This window comes from Panthera onca, chromosome A2, assembly GCF_046562875.1.
Source record: "Panthera onca isolate mPanOnc1 chromosome A2, mPanOnc1 haplotype 2, whole genome shotgun sequence".
Taxonomy (NCBI): Eukaryota; Metazoa; Chordata; class Mammalia; order Carnivora; family Felidae; genus Panthera; species Panthera onca.
The window spans coordinates 149,575,365-149,596,654 of NC_138340.1; the positions used below are offsets into that span (position 1 = coordinate 149,575,365).

General features: G+C 43.9%; 1 protein-coding gene across 4 annotated transcripts in view; it reads left to right on the forward strand.

Moving 5' to 3' along the window:
- Positions 1–21,290, forward strand: part of LRGUK (leucine rich repeats and guanylate kinase domain containing) — a 108,981-nt gene that overhangs the window by 41,197 nt on the left and 46,494 nt on the right. For all 4 annotated transcript variants that reach the window (XM_078439238.2, XM_078439231.2, XM_078439235.2 and 1 more), the window contains 6 exons: positions 1,074–1,180; positions 6,788–6,907; positions 12,800–12,896; positions 16,651–16,764; positions 19,618–19,819; positions 20,674–20,769. In XM_078439238.2, coding sequence (XP_078295364.2) covers positions 1,074–1,180; positions 6,788–6,907; positions 12,800–12,896; positions 16,651–16,764; positions 19,618–19,819; positions 20,674–20,769 — 736 coding nt within the window. The remainder of the gene's footprint in view (positions 1–1,073; positions 1,181–6,787; positions 6,908–12,799; positions 12,897–16,650; positions 16,765–19,617; positions 19,820–20,673; positions 20,770–21,290) is intronic.

Consider the following 21,290-nt stretch of genomic DNA (forward strand, 5'->3'; position numbering starts at 1 on the left):
CTATGCACCTGCCTCCCCGCCACCGTACCTGGGGTGGTACTTTGTCATGCTTTAGTGACTGGTGACAGCTGAAATCTGCACTAATGAGGGATTTCTTACACTAAATGCAAATCTGAGATGAGAATGAAAATAGGTATAAATATGTAGAGGGGCAGATACTCCATTTCATAAGTGCCTTTCTGAAATCGCGGTTAAAAATAGTTAGGGATGCTAGTGTATCATTATTCTCAAACTCAGAGGCGCTTACTAGATTTTCCCTGTAACGTTTTGCAAAGGGAATGCAGTTGGAAAGTATGCATTAAGTAGACGTGTGGTACATGAGGCTAATGTATTTTGAGGGTGACAAGGACCAGAGCATAGAGACGTGTACGTTATAAGGGGGAAAGACCCCTATCTTTGAACAGAGGACGCTTTCTGAAAGAAGAGGAGATCTGGATAGAATTTGAGATCTTTGAGGTAGTTCTTGATGAGATGGCATGAGAAAAACATCCCTGCAGTATCCATGACCTGGAATCTAGAACTATGTATTTCATTCCTGCAACTCGCATTAAAAGTGTAATCTCAGGCTTTAGAGATTTTGTTTTCGTTTTCTCCCCTCCCAAACCAGGAAGCATAAAGAAGTAGGGAACTCAAAGACTCCAGCTCCTTATTTTATTTTATTTTATTTTTAAATGTTTATTTATTTTTTGTATTTTGAGAGAGAGAGAGAGAGAATGAACAAGTGAGGGAGGGGCAGCGAGGGTAAAGAGAAAATCCCAAGCAGTCTGTCAGAGCAGAGCCTGACGCGGGACTTGAACCCACAAACCACGAGACCATGCCCTGAACTGAAACCAAGTGCTGGACACTCAACCGACTGAGCCAGTCAGGCGCCTCTGATTTCATATTTGAAAATAATTGTCATTATTTAGATTTTAGGAAAGTTAGAGTAGACGTGAAGACTGAGCACAAAGGTCCGTGAGCATGAGTTATTTTCCATACCTGGTTGCATGTCTAGAATGTTTTGTTAAAATCTGAGACTTGTCTTCTTTTTAGACATGTATGTTTTTCCTCTTGCATTTCTAATTCTGGAAAAGGTTGCGGCAGTGAATAGGTACAACCCTCCCCCAGAAGTGGTCGCAGCCCAGGATCACCTGACCCATGTCCTCAATAGCGTGATGCAGCCACAGAGGATCTTTGACAGGTATTCGTTTGGGGTCCCCGGGGTAAAACTCAGGGCGGAAAGCTCAGGACAACGACCTCGTCTGCCTTAGCCCTCCGTTCTGTGACTCACCCCTTTCTCATCTCCGAGGGAAGGGTCTTTATTTGGCTGACTCAGAGTGATGGTCATCATATGCTTGAGTACGGGGTTCGCTCATCGGTGTCGTCCCAAGTGTGCGGAAGAGTACATTCGTCTTCCCTTTCTCAGCTGGCCCCTTGAATGGCGGCTGGCCTAGGACAGAGGACCGTGAAACGAGACGTTTCAAAATGTGTCCCCTTTCCTGCCGTCGGACAGAACCACAGACCTTTGTGTCATGAAAAGAGAATCGTGCCGATTTCTATCCGCTGTGAATTTTTCCTTAGCTATGAGTGAATGAACGCTAGATACGCCTGTCAGAGAACATCCGTGAATGCAGATTATTGGAGGGTCCATCGAAGGAAGCCGGCTAGCTGAGGGGAAACCTGTGATAGACTTAATACTGACTCCACTGTACTTGTGAGTCACCCAGCTTGCTAGAGCACATGAACAGATCTCTCACCTCTGAGTTCAAAGACAGATTTGCCACAGTTTCTCTGTTGCTTTTTAAACAGTCTGTTGGAGCAGCTGGCCATTTATGCAATAAGTACATTGTAGAAATTCTGTCAATACCCGAAGGCATTTAAAAAATACTCGTAACAATCTCTTCGTTATAAATGGCTTCTCTTCTTTATGTGGTATTTGCTTCTGTACTTCACGTGGTTGGTTTCCCACAGAGAGCACGATGTTTTATTTTGCATCCAGGACATGAGTTTTTACATGTAATTTAATAATATAGACATTGACAGTTTTATATATTTATGGTAGCCCTCTAGGTGAAATGATTTATCATTTATTTGCATACATCTGGAAAGGCGCATTTGATTTAAAAGAAGGGCATTTATGTCTTCATTGTATTTCTTTCCTAGTTTATGAGATTGCTAGTTGTTTCATGCTTTCGGGTACATTTATATAAAAATATGTATCAAAGAAATTTACACCACTGTCTGAAAAACACGTATTTCTTCATCATTTCTGGCTTTCGAATAGACAAGAGCAAATGGCCAAGCAGCCCCAGATGCTCCAGAATGGAGCGGAGTTCACTGTGACAAACTCATGGAGACAGGGGCAGGCCTACCGTTGCCCTTCCCAGGCTGGGCCAGTAGGGAACCCTAACTCTTGACCTTAGGACTTTTACACTGCATTATTGGGGAGCCACTGTCCCTTCCCCTGGCATGACTGGGGTGAGGACGCAACATTAAAGTTACCTGGTAGAATCTTGACTCTAGCCTTGTAGTCGCTGATAGCTTTCTTGCTCTCTGCTACGACAAAGTTCTCCAGGCTCGTGTTGTACAAGCCCTGTCCAAACTCTGCAATCAACCACTTCTCCCAGAAGCCCTGGTTTGTTTTAGTGAGAAAAGGTACTTCTCAGTCACAATCTGGGTGGCTAGAGGTAATCACTGCTACTGAGTTGCCCGTTGTTAGGCTTTTTAGTGGACAGATCTAGGAAGGTGTTCTTTCTTTCTTTCCTTCCTTCCTTCCATCTTCGTTCCACCTTCCTTCCTTCCTTCCTTCCTTCCTTCCTTCCTCCTTCCTCCTTCCTCCTTCCTCCTTCCTCCTTCCTTCTTCCTTCCTTCCTCCTTCCTTCCTTCCTCCTTCCTCCTTCCTTCCTTCCTCCTTCCTTCCTTCCTCCTTCCTTCCTCCTTCCTTCCTTCCTTCCTTCCTTCCTTCCATCTTCCTTCCTTCTTCCTTCCTTCCTTCCTTCCATCTTCCTTCCTTCCATCTTCCTTCCTTCTTCCTTCCATCTTCCTTCCTTCCTTCCTTCCTTCCTTCCTTCCTTCCTTCCTTCCTTCATCTACCCATCTATGCATCCGCCTATTGGTGTATTCTATCTATCCTGTTTATCTATTTATATATCTCTACGTCTATTCAATCTGCTTATATCTAGTCTATATCGAACTAGATCTATCTGTATCTATTTACAGATAGATGACAAATATCTCTTGAATTCCTACTGATACAATCCAATTTCAAGATGATTGTTGATTGAGCTTTTTTTCAAAAAATTTTTAAATGTTTTATTTATTTTTGAAAGGGAGAGAGACAGAGCGTGAGCAAGGGAGGAGCACAGAGAGAGGGAGACACAGAATTTGAAGCAGGCTTCGGGCTCCTCACTGTCAACACAGAGCCCAACGTGGGGCTCAAACTCATGAACCGCAAGATCATAACCTGAGCCAAAAGACGCTTAACCACCTGAGCCACCCAGGCGCCCCTGATTGAACTTTTACTTATCCTCTCTCCTCTCTATCACATCTGTATCATCCTTTCCTCCCAAGCCAGAGACACAATAGGAAGATGGATTGAGAATATCCTGTAATTACTTTTTGAAAATCCCCTATCGCAGCACAGCAGTATCAGTGTTAATCCTACCACCAGTGCGATTACTGAAAACATTGAAATCATACTTCACTTCACCTATACTCTTCCCATCACCCCCCCCCCCATTTGTTTTGTGGTAAAGTATATATAACAAAATTTGCCATTTTAGCTATTTTAGAGTTACAGTTGAGCGGCATGAATTGTATTCACACTATTGTGCAACCATTACCTCTGCCTATTTCCAGAACTTTTTCATCTCCCCAGACAGAAGCTATAACCACTAAGCAGTAGCTGCCCGCTGCCTGCTACCCCCAGTCCCCGGAGACTTCATATCTATTTTCTAGCCTTATGAATTTGCCTACTGTATATATTTTATGTAAGTGTCAATCACCTGCTTTAAAAATAGTGTACCGTATTTATATTGTCAGAACGTATATCCATCACACCCCATACTTCCTCCTTTGCTGTCATTTGGTCTCAGGTGTATGGATAACCGCATGTATATTGCTCACTGCCAGTCCTTATTTTGAGGTCTCCTCCCGTATTTGGTCTTGTGAAGCTTGTTCTCCAGTAGACTCCTCAGGATGCACTATGGGATGGATCGGTATCCCTTGAACTCTTGCATGTTGATAATATTCTCTGCCCTTCATACTTGAGAGTCATTTTTGCTATGTTTAAAGTCCATGGCTCACACTATTTTCCTTGAATATATTAAAGATGTTACGCTTTTTTGGGGGGATGCAAAACAGCCATCAAAATCTGATACACGGTGTTCTTTCCCTTGTAAGTCAGGTATTCTCTTTTTCTGGCTGAATAGGTTTCTTTTTCTGTAAAGTTTGATCATGTACTAGACTGGGTCTTAGTGTTATTCGTTACTGGTCATTTTGGGCTAATACTCCCAGGTATGCTGTGTATTTTTTCAATGTATAGTTTTGTAATTATTATTACTATTTTTTATTTCAGGAGAGTATTCATGAATTAAGTCTTTAATATTTTTTCTGTTCCTCTGCTTTGGTTTTCTCTTTTAGGAAGAAGATATCCTTTGCCTATATTCAGTATTTGTCACTTTTTCAATTTTTTTCCCTTTGATCATTAACAAAAATTTTACCTTGAGGTCATTTTAGATTCACATGATTTTGTAAGAGATAATACAGAGAAATTCTGTATGTTTCCCCCAATGGTGGTATCTTGCCTAGCTATAGTAGAATGTCAAAACCAGGAAACTGACATTGATGCAGTCCACGAATCTGATCACATTTCACCAGCTTTGCGTTGACTCGTGTGTTCATTTAGTTCTATGCAATTTTATCACCTGTGTAGATCATATGAGCATCAGTAAGGACGAGTTTTGTCACAAGGGTCCCTGTCCTTCCCTTGTAGAGCCTTAGCCACCTCCCTACTCATCTCCCCCTAACCCCTGGCAACCGGTGGCCTATTCTCCATCTCTGTACTGTTGTCATTTCAGGAATGTTATACAAATAGAATCATGTAGTATATAACTTTTTGAGACTGGCTTTTTAAAAAATTTTTTACTTAGCCTTATTTTCTGGAGATTCATCCAAGTTCTTGGATATATCAGTAGTTCAGCCCTTTTTATTGTTGAGTCATATTCCTCGCATGGATGTACCACAGTGAGTTTAGCCATTCCATCTCTTGAAAAACGTGGGGTGATTCCATTTTGGGACTATTACAAATCCAGGTATTATGACCGTTGATGTACAGATTTTTGTTCACGTAGTTTCAGCCTGCTTGCTTTGCAGTGGATGCCCCTGGCTCTTTTGGGGTTCCCTTTCTTTCAGGCCTGTCATTTGCTGCCCTTTTGCCCCCCTGCACAGATTCCAGCACTGTGCAAGGCTTGTGGGTTTGTGGTGCATGGAGATACTTCTTCATCGGGTTTTGTTATACATGTCAGCCATGGGTGTTTGCTCTCAGCTTTTTTCTGTTTTTTCTGTGGATGTTCAGAGACACTGAAAAATTATGCTGCCACCACTTCCATTCTTCTTCATAGAATCCACACCTCAGCCTTATATTTTTAAAGTAGATTTTATTCTGTATTTCTATAGTTGTGGCACGAGTGGAATTCATACACTTCAGCCCAGCTGGTAGCCGGAGATTTTCTTCCTTATTCTAGTCTTTCAGGCCCAGAAGCCATGCCCAGATTCCTGTATTAGCTCTTACCTATTAGCTGCTAACTTTGAGCAAGTTAACCTCTCTGGACTTCTGTTTCTTCATGAGTGCAGCAGGGATAATGATAGAAATATCTTCATTATCATCCTGTAATAATTACATGAAGGTAATGCATGTAGGACTCCTAGAATAGTGCCTGGCACATAGTGATTGCTCAGGTCAATTTTAATTGTTAACATTTTCATTGCATATCTGTGTTCTAATTCAGTAGGTATGGGTGTTAAACTTCTCACAGAACTTTCGTTTTTAAGTTCTTGAGGAAATACTTTTATCAACCAAGAAGTAATACATCTTACCATATTTTTTCCTTTTAAAAATGTTGTTCAAAGGGTGCCTGGGTGGCTCAGTTGGTTAGGCATCTGACTTCCACTCAGGTCATGATCTCACGGTTCATGGGTTCGAGCCCCACATTGGGCTCTGTGCTGACAGTTCAGAGCCTAGAGCCTGCTTCAGATTCTGTGTCTCCCTCTATGCCACATCCCTTGCTCATCCCCATCTCAAAAATAAATATCATTGGGGCACCTGGGTGGCTCAGTTGGTTAAGTATCCGACTTCGGCTCAGGTCATGATCTCACGGTTTGTGGGTTCGAGCCCCACGTCAGGCTCTGCACCGATCATGCAAAGCCTAGAGGCTGCCTCACATTCTTTGTCTCTCTCTGCCCCACCCCTGCTTGTGCCTTCTCTCTCTCTCTCTCTCTCTCTCTCTCTCTCTCTCTCTCTCTCAAAAATAAATAAATAAATAGACATATAAAAAAAATAAAGACCATTAAAAAAAATGTTCAAGTACACTGACATACATTTGGATTTTGTTTGTTATCTATGCTGTGAATGCTATTTTGGGCATATTATCATCAACTTGCTCGGGAAAGTAGGACGAGGCTTCTCTCCAGTGCCTGCATGCAGCAAGGGCTCAGTCATTGACTTTAGTGTGACTGTGGTATAGACCCCGCCCCCTGGGTATGTATCCGACTGGCCCAGGCCCTCACCCACTGACTGCCTGTGTTCTAGCACTCTTCCTCGCCTGGACGCCCCTTATCCCATGCTGGTGCTGGCCGGTCCTGAAGCCTGTGGCAAACGAGAGCTCGCTCACCGCCTCTGCAGACAGCTCAGCGCTTACTTCAGATACGGGTGAGTTTGTTCGTGGGCTGGTAAGGCTGTGAAATGGTAATGTTCATGGGCTGGTAAGGCTTTTGCTCATTTCGGCTGTTAATTTTAAGCGAGCTCCGAAAGGTCCATAGGAGGCGTATCGGCTTCTTGGCCGTTGATTACACCGCCATACACCCTGCATCTTCAATTCCCCAGACGCTTAACTTCATTCCCTGGCAGCCGAAATCACTCTCCAAGGTTCGAAAACACACGTGTTGTTGGTGAAGCCTGGTGGCATTGGAACACGGGCTCATCCTGTTACCACGTGACGTGACCGCGCGGCTCGGGATCGGCGCCGCCAGGTGTGTGGGCTGGTGTGTGTACCTGGGACCGCCGCTCCCACCCTCTGCCGTCCACTTGCTTCCCTCCCCACGGATCTTCCTCTTTGTTTTTTTTGTTTTTTTTTTTTTTTAACCTTTATTTTTGAGACAGAGAGACAGAGCATGAATGGGGGAGGGTCAGAGAGAGAGGGAGACACAGAATCCGAAACAGGCTCCAGGCCCTGAGCTGTCAGCACAGAGCCCAACGCGGGGCTCGAACTCACGGACTGCGAGATCACGACCTGAGCCGAAGTCGGATGCTTAACCGACTGAGCCACCCAGGCGCCCCATGGATCTTCCTCTTTGGAGGGATATTTCATGAGGAAGGAAAGAGAAAGGGCAGCATTTTTCCATTCCCCTGGGTCAGCATTCAGTACACTCCAGTTTTCTGGAGCAAATGTTTTGCTCTGTGATTCCCTAATGGTCTGGTTAAAATAGAGGACAATCCCCCCCCCCCCCCAAAAAAAAAGGACCATTCAAAAAGTCTTCAGCTGGCTTTACAGACTTTTTAAAGGTTTCCGGGAGTCAGAGTTAACCACTGTGGTCTTTTAAACCGGTTTCCCCTTCATTTTGACATATGGCAAAGCAATTACTTCTAGATTAGTAATGTTTGTCGGTGACCGGAGGAGGTGGCTGCGAAGATATTTAGGACAGCCAGAGAAATACATACAAATTATTTTCTAATGCCTTCCATTCCCTTAAGCTATACATGTTCGAACAATGTAAATACTATTTTAAACAGGTCCATTTATTTAGATATCTAAAATTACATGCCTCATTTGAACAACTCGAGGATTCAAATATATAGGATGATTTATTCATTAATGTATTTTAAGCACCCTGAAGTAACAAAAATAAATTAAAACTTAACGGTAGGGAAAAAAAAAGCATAGTGTACCATTCTGCCTGTAGAGAGGTGCCGAACCTGTTTTAAATGATAAGTGGAACACAATGAATGGAAGGTCAACCTAGGGCAGAAAAGATGTATCCTGACTGTTGTGCCAGTATGAAACCCGGAACCTTTTATCAAACCCAAATACCAGGAACCAAGGCTTTCTCTGATTAGATTTCCTTTTAATTATGTGGTGAATGTTGGGAGCCAGGTCCTTCATATTTGTCTGTGATACACGTTGTGGGTCCTGCTGGATCGGATATGTTCTCAGAGGTGTTCGTTAACTCCTCACCAAGATTGTGATCCAGTCTGCTTCTGTGTTCTCGCCTGGATGGGCCTTCTAATTATTCATTTTTATTAAATCCTGGTTTTCCACTTATTAGGATACTTATCCATCATGTTTGTGACTGATTTAATGTTTGTTTTCCATTCGCTCAATGGCCCATCGTTGTAAGAATTCCGTCCAGGCATGGATCAAAGATCATATCGTTGGATTAAAAAAAAAAAGAGATAGTAGATAGCTAGAAATCTCATCTGTTGGGAAAGTAAGATAGTACTACTTTATATGCAACAACTTTCTAATTAAACCAAATGATAAAACCAAAGCACATCCTCAGGGGCAAGTCATTGCTCTTGTGTAGATCTTTTTATTCTTTACCCAACGTAATTTTTTATTGATTTTTAATTACATGGAAAAAAAGGCACGAATACAGTTTCATCATGAAACACGTAAGTATTCACAAAGGCACTTGCTCTGTCATTTGCCTGAATCTTTTCTTTCCCTTCTATTTCATTGTCTCTTGGTATTTTGTCTTCCTTTTTACATTACATTGACCCATGACGGAGACATTCAATGAAATTCTCACACACCAAGTTGCATATCCAGATATAAAAATATGAAAAGGAAAACATCATGATATAACAAGTGTTGGTGTGGCTGAGAGATTCTGGACTTGTTTTAGGTTTTGATTTTTCCGTTTGTTCTTGGTTTTAGAAATAGGTTGCATGTTCTTTCTTTACCTGTATTAGTTATACGTGGCCTGGAGATATGAATTGACAGCCTTCAAAATCTCTCTCTTTCCAACCTTAATATCACCACACAAATCAGTGGCTCCCTGGACGAGTAATGAATAATGAGAGAAATGTAAAACGATGCCAGTACACCTGGGCACCTTCCAGATTTAAGCCTTGAAAGTGATAGGAATAGTCATGAAAGGAAAACCTTATTTTCTTTCTTAGACCTCTAATTTACAGCAATCTCCATTTTTGTAACCTTTTTCATGATCTTGACTACCAAGTTTATTTTGCTTTTATTTAGCACTAGAGTCCAGTAAAGTAAAAGACCATAGCTACTTAGCTACGTGAGATCTATGAACTACAGTTACCTAAATTCAGTCTAGTCTAATGTCTATTTATACAGATGTGACATACTAGTAGAATGACTCATTTATTCATCTAATCTTTGTTTATTGAGCACGGGCCATGTGCAGGCTGTAAGCTGTAAAACAAACAGACGTGGTCTTGCCCTGGGAGCTTACAGTCTAGCACGGGATTCTGACAGGTAAATGCTGGCTAACAAGGGAGTTTGGCGGGTGCTATGATGAGGGAAGTAAAGAGCCTCTGGGATAGGAAAAGTAGAAGGTAAATGGGATGTGGAACTTGAACGGGTGCCTTCCAGACAGAAAGAACGATGGGTGCATTCGCTGAACTGAAAGTACGCTCTGAAATACGGCAAGACTTGGAAGCACAGAGGGAGACGGCAGAAGAGAAGACCAGAAAAGTAGACAGGAGTCTGATCGTAAAGGCTCTGCAAGTAGGAGGTGTCATGACGACCGCTGCGTTCCAGAAAGTGCGCCCGGCCGGAAGCTTGGCAGAGGGTGGGGCAGGGAAGACTGGATACAGGGAGACCGGCTGGGGTACAGTAACGGCCGGTGATGGCATGAGTTAGGGAGTGATGTGTAGTTACGGGCAAGTGGACAGGACAGTGGCTTCCTGGGATTTGATACTCAGACAGCGTGTGCTGGAATCATATGTGCTGATGATCTCTTTAAATGTCCAGCAGTTAATTGACGCATATTTGCGTTGAGCATTAGGACCAATTTAAATTTCCTACCGGATGCCTTAGGGAGACCTGGGCTTTTGTGGGTAGCCTTTGAAAGAGTTCACTTACCAACACATGGCATGCTATCACGTGCTTGAGTTTAGATGTGCTCACAGCCAAACCTCTGCCCCAGTATTTGCAGTAACAAGAAGTTTGTTATTTCCTGAGGCAATCTGGTCCAGAATTGAGATTCTGAAACTGTGCTTCTGAATCAAACTGAAAACATTTCTACTTCCTCATCCAACTGCTAGCTCGTCTTAGACATCTTTTCTTCCTGTTGCTTTTCCCTGGATATTTTACCATTCCATTGTTGGGTCTGACCTTGCGGATCCCTTCCCCTCCTGATCATCTCCTCTCCACAGACTTGGTTTGTTAGGATCCTTCACGACAGCTGGCCCGTGAACGGGCCTTTCGAATGTCTAACCTCACTCGTAACCCTCAGGACCAGTGTCTAACTCCGTTCTTTTCGTGTGGCTCCCTTTGCAAACCATGAGTTAACTGTTCACCATGACTTAACTAGTGAATCCATTAGTAAATAATAAACTCATGGAATAGCATTGCCCTTAGGGGAGAAGAAGGCTACTGAAGGTGATGGCCCGAGCAAATTTCTTTGTCTAAAATTTGGCATCATTTCTTTGCTAAGTAAGTTTAGTGCAACCGTGCTTTCACTCTGCAGCATTTCCTTTTTCAGATGTTCGCATTTGGGGAGCATGCTTCACAGCGAACATTTCTTCATGTGAAAACTGGATGACAGGATTCAAAAATCCACAGGTCATCTTAGGTCCTTCTTAATAGAAGTTTCCATGGCGGATACAGGCTCTGTCATCCTCATGCTCCACGTCAGTGAAGCCTTCTCTTTATTTACCTGCCTAGAAGCTTCAGATGACTTCTTTGCTGTGTCTTCCTTTTAGAAATTCTGAAAAAATTCCTGCCGCTCAATCCCTTTGTTGGAAAATGCAAATCCGGCATGGTGCGTAAAGGCTATGCTAAGGGTGTACAGCACGGGATGCCAAGTCCCTGATTTATCTTTCCTGACTGTCAAGGACACCGATAGACAGAGGGTCTCAGGGCCCTGCCGAGGTGTGTGAAGAGATGCCAGTGTATTCGCACAACAAAACAAATGTCGCGGTGTTTTGACAGTCTTAGAATATACTCTCTTTCCCAGGTATATAATTTAAATGTAATGTTAAGACCTTAAAATTTACCAGTCTAGTTAATTCTTGATTATAATGGAAGGGAAACAGTGGGATGAATTATAAAAACTTGGCTTTGGCTTTGTAATGGAGAGGCTTTTGAGGGTTGTGACTTTACCCACTTAGCATGATCGTAACAGGAATTGACAGGGAGTCATCCTGGCATTGCTACTTAGTCACTCACTTAATTGCTGTGCCTCAGTTTCATCGTCTGTAAAATGAAAACAATAATCCCCGCCTCGTGGTTTTTCTTATGAGGAATAAATGAAATAACACGTTGAACGTCTAGCTATTTTCATCTCCTCTTTTAAAACCACAGGATAATAAAAGTCAGCCTGCGTTCCCAGAACTTAACACGAGACGTCAGAATGGGAGGAAATCGAGAGTCCTGGGCTAGCTGGGACCCTGTCATCTAGTTCTGGGACTGACACTGGCCTGCTCTGTGGCCTTAGACTGGCCATTTTTATTGTCCTCCGCAAAATAGAGTTCATCACACCTGTTATCCACTCCACAGGTCTCATTTACTCATTCATGTTATGGATACCTAGTGAATGCCTGCTATGAGCCAGGCATGGGGAATACAGTCGCACGTAAGATGGACAAGAAAAGGTCTGTCCTCATGAGTCCTACATCCCGCTGGGGAGGACAGGGAAAAGCCAGATATGTGGATAAAAGAAGGCAGTTTTGGTGACAGAAAGTAAGTGGGAGCTGGGGACCGGATGGGGGCGCTGTTGCAGTCAGTGATCAGAGAACTGAGCTGAGAACTCCATTCACGGGTTCCCGTGCGAGGCTCATCCCTGGTATCGAGTACTGGCAGCACGGAGACGATGGGGTCCTGAACAGGGACCTGGGTGCAATACAATCGGTGGCAGACAGTGAGGGTAATGGGCGCGTACAGAAGAGGTGCGTAATCAGCGATAGGGGGTGGGAAGGCTTTTGGGCTTGGGGAGGACATGTAACTTGAGTCCTGGAAGACAAGTTGGCTAGCCAGGTGGAGGAATGAGGAGGGGCGTGGGAAAGTGCCCACAGAGCAGAGAGGACACGAAAACACTTGGGTGGAAATATATGAGCAGTAGACATCGTTCTATTGCCGAAAGTAGTGTGGCAGCAGAGGGGCTGGTTCCAAGGTGGTAAACAACAAGTAAACATCGGGTGTTGATGATCTCAAATTTCTACAATCCCTGTAAGAGTCAGAGCAGCTGAATGTAGCCTAGAGCTTCAAAACCGCAGCGTTTTCACAACCATGTTGTTCCCCAATTCACGATCCACAGATCAATTTCAGCTTTTGAAAACATACTTTTACCAAAACATTTTCCATTTCGAATCTCAAGCTGCTAGAAGTAGACTGGTTATCTCCTCTGCTTTCAGGGCCTGTCACACCACAAGACCGCCTTACTTTGGAGAGGGGGATCGAGTCGATTATCATTTTATCTCTCAAGAAGTTTTTGATGAAATGGTAAACATGGTAAGAATGTTCCCCTTTGTACTGCACAAGAAATGCATGTTCTCTGCTAGAAATATGAGGAACTAGCGATAAAATCAACAAACGCTTTGTGTCTGTTGAGAGAGGTGTTCTCCTAGGATTGTTTTTTTTTTTTTTTTTTTCTTAAACCACTTCCACATCCTTGTGCACGTGCTGCTTTATTTTTTGATCTTGGAGGGAATATTGTAACTTTTCAATAAAGCTACATGAGTAGACATTTTAAGGAAATATAAGAGCACTTCGAAAAGTTCTCGCGATCTGTGTTTATCAGGTGCTGCTGTTATTGATGAGGCTTCACTCAAGATGGGCAGTTCTCACAGACCCGATCTGATGTGCGAAACTTGTGAACTGAGCCTCCCTCGGCGTTGGAGTGCTTTGTCCAGAGACCGCTCCTGTTTGCTAAAACTGGGGCTTTCTCGTGGTCGTCACCCTAAGCACCATTTCATCACGGTGTGTCCCATTCAGTTGGTAGGACACACATACAGCCCTGACCTTCCACGTTATACTGCGTGCACATGATTGTGGTCCGTGTAAGCACGGGATCTGCCGTTTCCACGAGTTTAGTTTTGAATGGCCAACTTTACACATAGTGTGTGTGTTTTTCTTGTGTTCACAGAGAAACCCAAGTGATTAAGTCCTACAAATCCCTAGGCCGTTTCCCCTCTAACCTTGTCAAAAGAACATCCTAGAGATTCTTTATAATCTTCTCTCCTTGGGCTGTATTTTGGTAATTCAGTTTAATGTATCAAGAGTATTTTGGGATTTTATATTTCTAAAAGCCTTAATAGAGATAGGAAACATTATTAGTAAGTAGCGTTAGTAAGAAGCATCCTTTTAGGGCTCTTTGGGTTGAAAGGCAGCTAGTTCATGAAATTCATGTTGGTTTCTCTTGTTAGAGTCTGAGACATTTTTTCTTGGCTCAGTTCACCTGTTCTCAGTACCCCGTCTGCTTCCCTGATGTTATTACCTTATTTATAACCTTATATATATAAATAAATAACTTATTTATATACCTTATTCCCTTATGTTATTCCCTGATGTTATTACCTTATCCTATCAGTAATAAGGAAGTCTGGTTCAATCCCTAGTCTAAGAAATCGCTGTACTTGTACACCATATTTGCTCGTACAGTTTGACTCCCTCTGCAAAATCCTCGTGTGTTTGAGAAGTACTTGTTTTTACTGCTTCTGCTAAAATCTATCACTTCAATATAATGTCATTTTTTTCAACTTGAATTTTGTTTCTGAGCTCCTTTTTTTTTTGATTTTTAAAACATTTTTTAATGTTTATTCATTTTTGAGAGACAGAGACAGAGCGTGAGTTGGGGGGGGGGGGTGGTGCGCAGAGAGAGAGGGAGGCACAGAATCCAAAGCAGGCTCCAGGTTCCGAGCTGCCAGCACAGAGCCTGACGCAGGGCTCAAACTCACGGACCGCGAGATCAGGACCTGGGCCGAAGTTGGATGCTTAACCGCCTGAGCCCCCCAGGCGCCCCTGAGTTCCTTTTCTTGAAAGTGAGCTTAAGACTGTTTCATGAAGAGGCAAACATACAGGTTATAAACTCGTGACACATTGTCAGCGTCGCCAGTCACACCGACACACGCAGCCTTCTGTACGCAGAACCCTCCCCCACCCACGCAGCCTGTCCCACCATGGCATGCCCCAGCCTTGGACACCTGCTGTGGACAGTCACAGCCATGCACTCTGACCTACAGAGCCGCACACCCTCTCATATACTTACTGCTGCATATCCCCCAGCACTGACAGGAGGGTCATCATGTCCCATGCCTACGGCCACGCGAATCTTTTTTAAACACATGAATGCAGTCACTTCCCTGCAGATATACTCCCTGACTTGTGGAAATAGGATTATTGGAGGAGGCTTCTGCAATAGGACTGTTGCTGTTTATGAAGATGTCCGCAAGCAGAAAGAAATGGAAGATCACCAGCCAGAAGCTGGAGGACCACTTCATCTCTGTTCTTTAGAAACAAGTTCGACAGGGCCTGTTTTGTATATAAAAGTACAGTGCCGGCTTCCTTCCGACTCTGCATTTTTCCAGAAAATACGTTTGGGATTCACAGAGGGAGGCCCTTGTACACACAAGTAAACAAATTCATAGTATATATCTGAAGAGTGATTCAAGAGCACATTTTGAAAACAGGGTGAGTCACAGTAAACAAGACAAAGTATATACCTGATGGGACATTCAGGTATCTATCCTATCTATATAGATGACAATATATATATTAAAAGATGACGTAGTATTTGTTTCAAAGAACAAAGAAGGTATGACATTGAGGGAGTAAAATATCAAGGATATTTACTGTTGAGTTGTAAACTTTTAGACTGCATGATATAAACTTCTTTGGATTATGGGGTGTGTGGATTTTCCTCATCACCCATAGCAGACTCATTCACTAGAGACCCACCTACCCCAGGAGATACTCTGTGTCTCACGGGCTTCCAACAGATAGCCTGTCTCCCATCCCCCCCAATCTCCAGAACCTCTGGGCCCAGGAAGCACAGGTAGTATAAAGGACTCCTTACTGTTACTGTTGTTTTTTTTTTTTTGTAACTTTTTTTATTTTTGAAGGAGAGAGAGACAGAGCAGGAGTGTGGGTGGGGCAGAGAGAGAGGGAGACACAGAATCCGAAGCAAGCTCCAGGCTCCGAGCTGTCAGCACAGAGCCCGACGCTGGGCTTGAACTTGTGGACCGTGAGATCGTGAGCTGAGCTGAAGTCGGACGCTTAACGAACGGAGCCACCCAGGCGCCCCTCACTGCTACTGCCTTTCGATGGGATTCGATTGACGGGATTCAGCCTTGCAGATTTTCATTCCATCATTTATGTGAAAATCCTGTGCACGAGGAATCACAGTTGCCAAGATCATTCATGTTTTTTTTTTTGGTCATGAGCTTTCCAGTTTAGATTACACCTAGTGGTTTAATAAATCTAATATTGTCAAAGGAAAAAAGACAATTTTGAGAGCCATGTTTTTGTTTTTGTTTTTTTTTTTACCTGGACTGTTCTGCAAAGGAGTACAGCTTTGGGAAGAACTGGGCTTCCAGAATACAGATAGAAGGCAGCCTTTAAACCTCAAATGACTAGAGGGCACACAGCAATTCTGTCGAATAACATTTGGGGCAGTTTCAATACAAAGCTATGTTTTATATGGAAAAGCAGAAAGGGTCTGTTTTTCATGGCTTATCTCAGGATGCAAAGGTTTTCGGATGTCCCTGTAATTCATGGCCTTCAGGCTTATCTGGGAATGCAAGGCTTTGGAGAATGGGAGCTTTCTCTGGGGTACCTGGTATGTTGGCGTAGCCAACGTGGCCGAGGCAAAAGGCAGGCTATCAGTTTTGCTTTCTCAGCAACGGCAGCTTATGGTGCCCAGTTGGCAAGGAAGCAGGTAAGTAAGCAAAATGGTCTGTTCTACCATAAGCTTTGGTGAGACCTTTACTCTCCCTGGATGTTTTGTCAGCAGATGACCGTATTTCCAGAAACTTAATTTTTTTTTTTTTTTTTTTTTTTTTTTTTTTTTGCCAGCTGAGAATTCTGTTTAAATTCTCTACCACACTTGGGTGTTAAGTTTCATAAACCCATCGTCAGCCTTCTATAATTGCTAATATTCATAGGTTTTACGGAAGCATATAAAAGTAAGACATCAAATAACTTTATTTATATTAAAGTTGAGTATGGCAGCTGTTACATGAAAATCTTTGTACCTCTCAAATTTCAGGGGAAGTTCATTCTAACATTTAATTATGGGAATCACAACTATGGATTAAGTAGGGACACCATAGAAGCCATTGCAAGAGACGGTTTAGCAAGCTGTGTTCACATGGAAATAGAAGTAAGTGTTTTTTTCACTCTGTATTTTTAACATGTGTGAGTTTGTATGTATATATTTGGGGTTGAGGAAGGGGCTACGGTGTGCAGGTCGCACACTTGCCAGGCGCGGGGGTGGGGGGAAGCTTATGGTTTGTATGGGGGAGGCCAGACATGAACAATTCGATGACAGGAGTTATAGTACGAGACATAGCACACATACACTATGAATAGATGTGCCCCTCAGGATTTATTTCCTAAGTTATTTCCTCACTAAAGTATCCCTTTTATTTTAGGGTGCAGTCTCTCTTTATCTCAAGTGCTATTAGGGAAAGTTCCTTCTCGCAGGCTACGGACCTGCCCGGGGGCTCTGTGCAGCTGGCCGTGCTCTCTGATCCTCTGTGGGAGATGTGTGGCTGATGCTGGCAGTGACTGCAGTTGCTCGCCGGTTATGATCTTTCCAGGCTGTGAGCAGTGTAGACTTGCAGATTTCAGGATTCTGCCCCCGTACCCTGTCTTCCCCAGTGATCTCCTGCAATTGGAATATACAGAAATTTCTTTCCAATCCACATCCAGGGTAAAACCGTGACTACCTCACTTATTTGTTTTAAAAATAGATAACTTTTGGGGCGCCTGGGTGGCCCAGTCGGTTGAGCGTCCGACTTCGGCTCAGGTCAAGATCTCGCGGTTCATGAGTTTGAGCCCCGTGTCGGGCTCTGTGCTGACAGCTCAGAGCCTGGAGCCTGCTTTGGATTCTGTGTCTCTCCTTCTCTGTACCCCTCCCCTGCTCATGCTCTGTTATCTATCAATAATAAATAAATGTTAAAAAAAATTAAAAAAATAAAATATATACCTTTAAAATAGGGAGGGAGACAAAACATGAGATTCTTTCTTTCTTTCTTTCTTTCTTTCTTTTTCTTTCTTTCTTTCCTTCTTTCTTTCACGTTTATTTATTTTTGAGACAGAGAGAGACAGAGCATGAACGGGGGAGGGTCAGAGAGAGAGGGAGACACAAAATCTGAAACAGGCTCCAGGCTCTGAGCTGTCAGCACAGAGCCCGACGCGGGGCTCAAACTCACAGACCGTGAGATCATGACCTGAGCCAAAGTCGGACGCTTAACCAACTGGGCCACCCAGGCACCCCAACACATAAGAGATTCTTAAATATAGAGAACAAACAGAGGGTTGCTAGAGGGGTTGTGAGAGGGGGGATGGGCTAAATGGGTAAAGGGCATGGAGGAATCTACTCCTGAAATCAGTGTTGCACTATATGCTAACAAACTTGGATGTAAATTAAAAAACAAATACATTAGTTAATATAAAAAAATATGTATATATAGCTTTATTAAACATGTGAAATCTTTAAAGGCCATTGCTTGTCTATTTAAGGTACGCTCACTGAGCGGTCTAACAGTTTTGTAGTCGGGGAAAAAAAAGTTACAAAAATGATACCCTTAGGTCAAGCTTAGAGAAAACAAAATCTGGGCGGGTCTTACAGCCCTTTCCTATGGCTGCTGAGCCTTCTCTAGAACTGGTTTCCTTTGTGACTTGGCCGAGCGGGGGACTGTGATTCCTTCTTGGCTCCTGGTGTTGGTGTGTAGCCTCGCTTCAGTGAGACTGGTCATGTTTCTTCCAGCCCTTTAATTTTTCTAGCTTCAAAATCCTGCAGTCCTGACCTCTCCGCAGTTGATTGCTTCTGCATCCCTAAGGAGGTTTTCTTTCTTTCAATGCTAATAAGCAAAAAAAAAAAGACCTCCTTTCCCAAAAATATCTTCCTCGGGCAAGGCAGAAACTCCCTGGCGCCTCTTGCTGACCTTTACCTTCTTCTCTGGGCACTGGCTTCTGTTTTGTCCTCTTCCTCCCTGCGAGCTTTCCCCGACTCATTTCCAAGAGGTCGACTCTATATAAACCAGGTCTCATTTCCCTGATGCTCCCGAGGGAAAGCATTTTTCCAAACTGCTCTTGTCACTGACGCTTACAGAAGCTGTTTTTTAAAGAGCCTGTATTGCTTCCCCCACTGAATGTTTAAAACCAAGATTTTGAACGTTGAGTTAAACTACTGATGATGGGATGGAGGGGGGAGGAAGTGCAGAGTTCATTTGGAGCGGCTCTTGTGTTGCACCTGTGAGGAAACTGGTGCTCAGGGAGTGTTTGCAGGATTTGCTCGCAGTCTGCTGGAGCTGGGGAGCCACAGTCACCATCCAGCCCTGCTTCTCCCTGGGACCTGCTGGCTGCACGGCGGCTTGAGCTTGGCTGTCCCTTGCTCTGGGTAGAAGCTGTGAGATGTAATAGGAACCAGCCAACCAGGTTGCTGGTTTAGGAATAGGAAGGGTCCCAAGGCGAAGGCACAGGTAACAGAGTAGCGTTTTTTTTTTCTCGGTAAGATCTTTATCTCCTGGCGCTGAAAGGCTGCTCTTGGAAATGTAGACTTGAAGTACATTTCAGTGGGGCTCCTGGCTGGCCCAGGCTCTAGAGCGTGTGACTCTCGATCTTAAGAGTTGTAAGTTCAAGCCCCACGTTAGGAATGGAGATTACTTCAAAATGAAATCTTTAAAAAAATGAGGATGCGACAGTGCTGTGAATGTACCTGTTTGTACCTAGCCATTTTCTTTTTGAACCATCATGTATATTAGGGTGATTAGTTAAAGGATAATCGGGTAGAATGAGCTGTTTTATTTCCAATAACAATACATCATCCCCTGATGAACAAAGGGGAATAATCCAACTTTGAGACATTTACAGGAAAATAATAGCTAATAATACAAATAAGTCCTTCAATGTAAGACTACTTATTTTGCCAACGTTGTCAGATGTCTCCAAAATGATACCTAAATTGTATATCTGTTTCTAATTTATTACCTTTTCTTTAAAAAAACAGGGTGTCAGAAGTTTGAAATATTCCTATTTTGAGCCTCGATATATCCTGGTGGTGCCCATGAACAAGGAAAAATATGAAGGATACTTGCGGAGAAAAGGATTATTCAGTCGTTTAGAGATTGAATTTGCTGTCTCCAGAGTGGACCTTTATGTTAAAATCAATCAGCAGTTTCCTGGATATTTCGACGCAGTGATCAATGCAGGTCAGTGACTTTCAGCAAGGTTTTATTTTTGAAATGTAAGGTCACTGGGGGGGGATCTGCTCCAGAGTGTAATCTCACTGCTGGTTGACTGCCGTTCCTTGTGGCCGTGGGGCTGGGGGCCCTGCTGCTTTCGTTGGCTCTCTGCCAGGGGTTGCCCTCCACCCTCGAGGCTGCTCCCACGTCCTACACACGGGGCCCCTCTGTCGTCTAGCCAGTGATGGCACATCAAACTCTCCTCATGCTTCTAGCCTCTGCCTTCCTCTTCTACTACCAGGAAACTGGCTTCCTTTATGAGGCTCATGTGATTAAGAGTAGGCCCGGGGCGCCTGGGTGGCTCAGTCGGTTAAGCGGCCCACTTCAGTTCAGGTCATGATCTCATGGTGTGTGAGTTCGAGCCCCTCATTGGGCTCTGTGCTGACAGCTCAGAGCCTGGAGCCTGCTTCGGATTCTGTGTCCCTTTCTCTCTCCGCCCCACCCCTGCTTGCGCTCTGTCTTTCAAAAATGAATAAACATTTAAAAAAAAAAAAAAGAGTGGGTCCACCTGGGTAGTCTTCCTTCTGACTCATCCAAACTCAGCTGATAAGTAACCTTCATCCCATTTGCAAAAATCTGTTTTGCCGTTTAACACGACATGACCACGGGAGTAATATCTCTTCATGTTCACAGGTTCTGCCCTTGCTCACGGGAGGCAGTTATATGAAGGGGACGTGTTATTAGGGGCTTAGAATCCTGCCTATGACAATAGTCATAAAGTTAGAGGGAGCTTGAAAAATCATTACCACCAACAGTGGCAAACTGACTGTGTTTAGATATGATTCTGTTGCTTTAAAAGTACCTTCTCTCATTTTCTGTAGATGATCTGGATGCTGCCTACCAAAAGCTGAGTCATCTCATCAGAGAGTACCTTGGGTTGTCCGAGGAAACGTCCAAGGATTTGGCTCCAACCGCAGGTACTACCCTGTCCCTTTTGTGCCAGAACTTTTTGTTTTCATGGAGAGGAGAACAAATCTGTGGGTGCTCATCGCCCAGCCTAAAGCTGGTTCTAACTCTTGAATCCCTACACTTCCTGCGGTGTGATTGTCCCCGCAAACGAGCTGTGTGGATCAGCCCTCCAGGTCTGTCCCTCTACTTGTCTCAGTGGCCATAGTGGAACTCAGGGGACTGTCCTTCAGGGACATGCTGGCCAGTGACTTCGAGGTTCATGGTACATAAGGATCAGCCTCCGGGTTCAGAACTCAGCCTTCCAGAAGTTTGGCTCCCTTAGGGAGCTGAGGCGGCGTTCTGCTCGGCAGGTTCGTATTGAGCGTTGTGGCAATCTGGTCGATTTCTTTCCCCTTTTCTTTGCGTTGCCACGGTCCTCCAAATGTCGTACCAGAGAGTGTGGTGGACGCGTGTGGTCAGAGGAGGTGAGGCTGGTCGCCCACTCCCTCGGGCAAGCTGGTTCACTGTTCTGAGCTCTGGCGGACTGTCT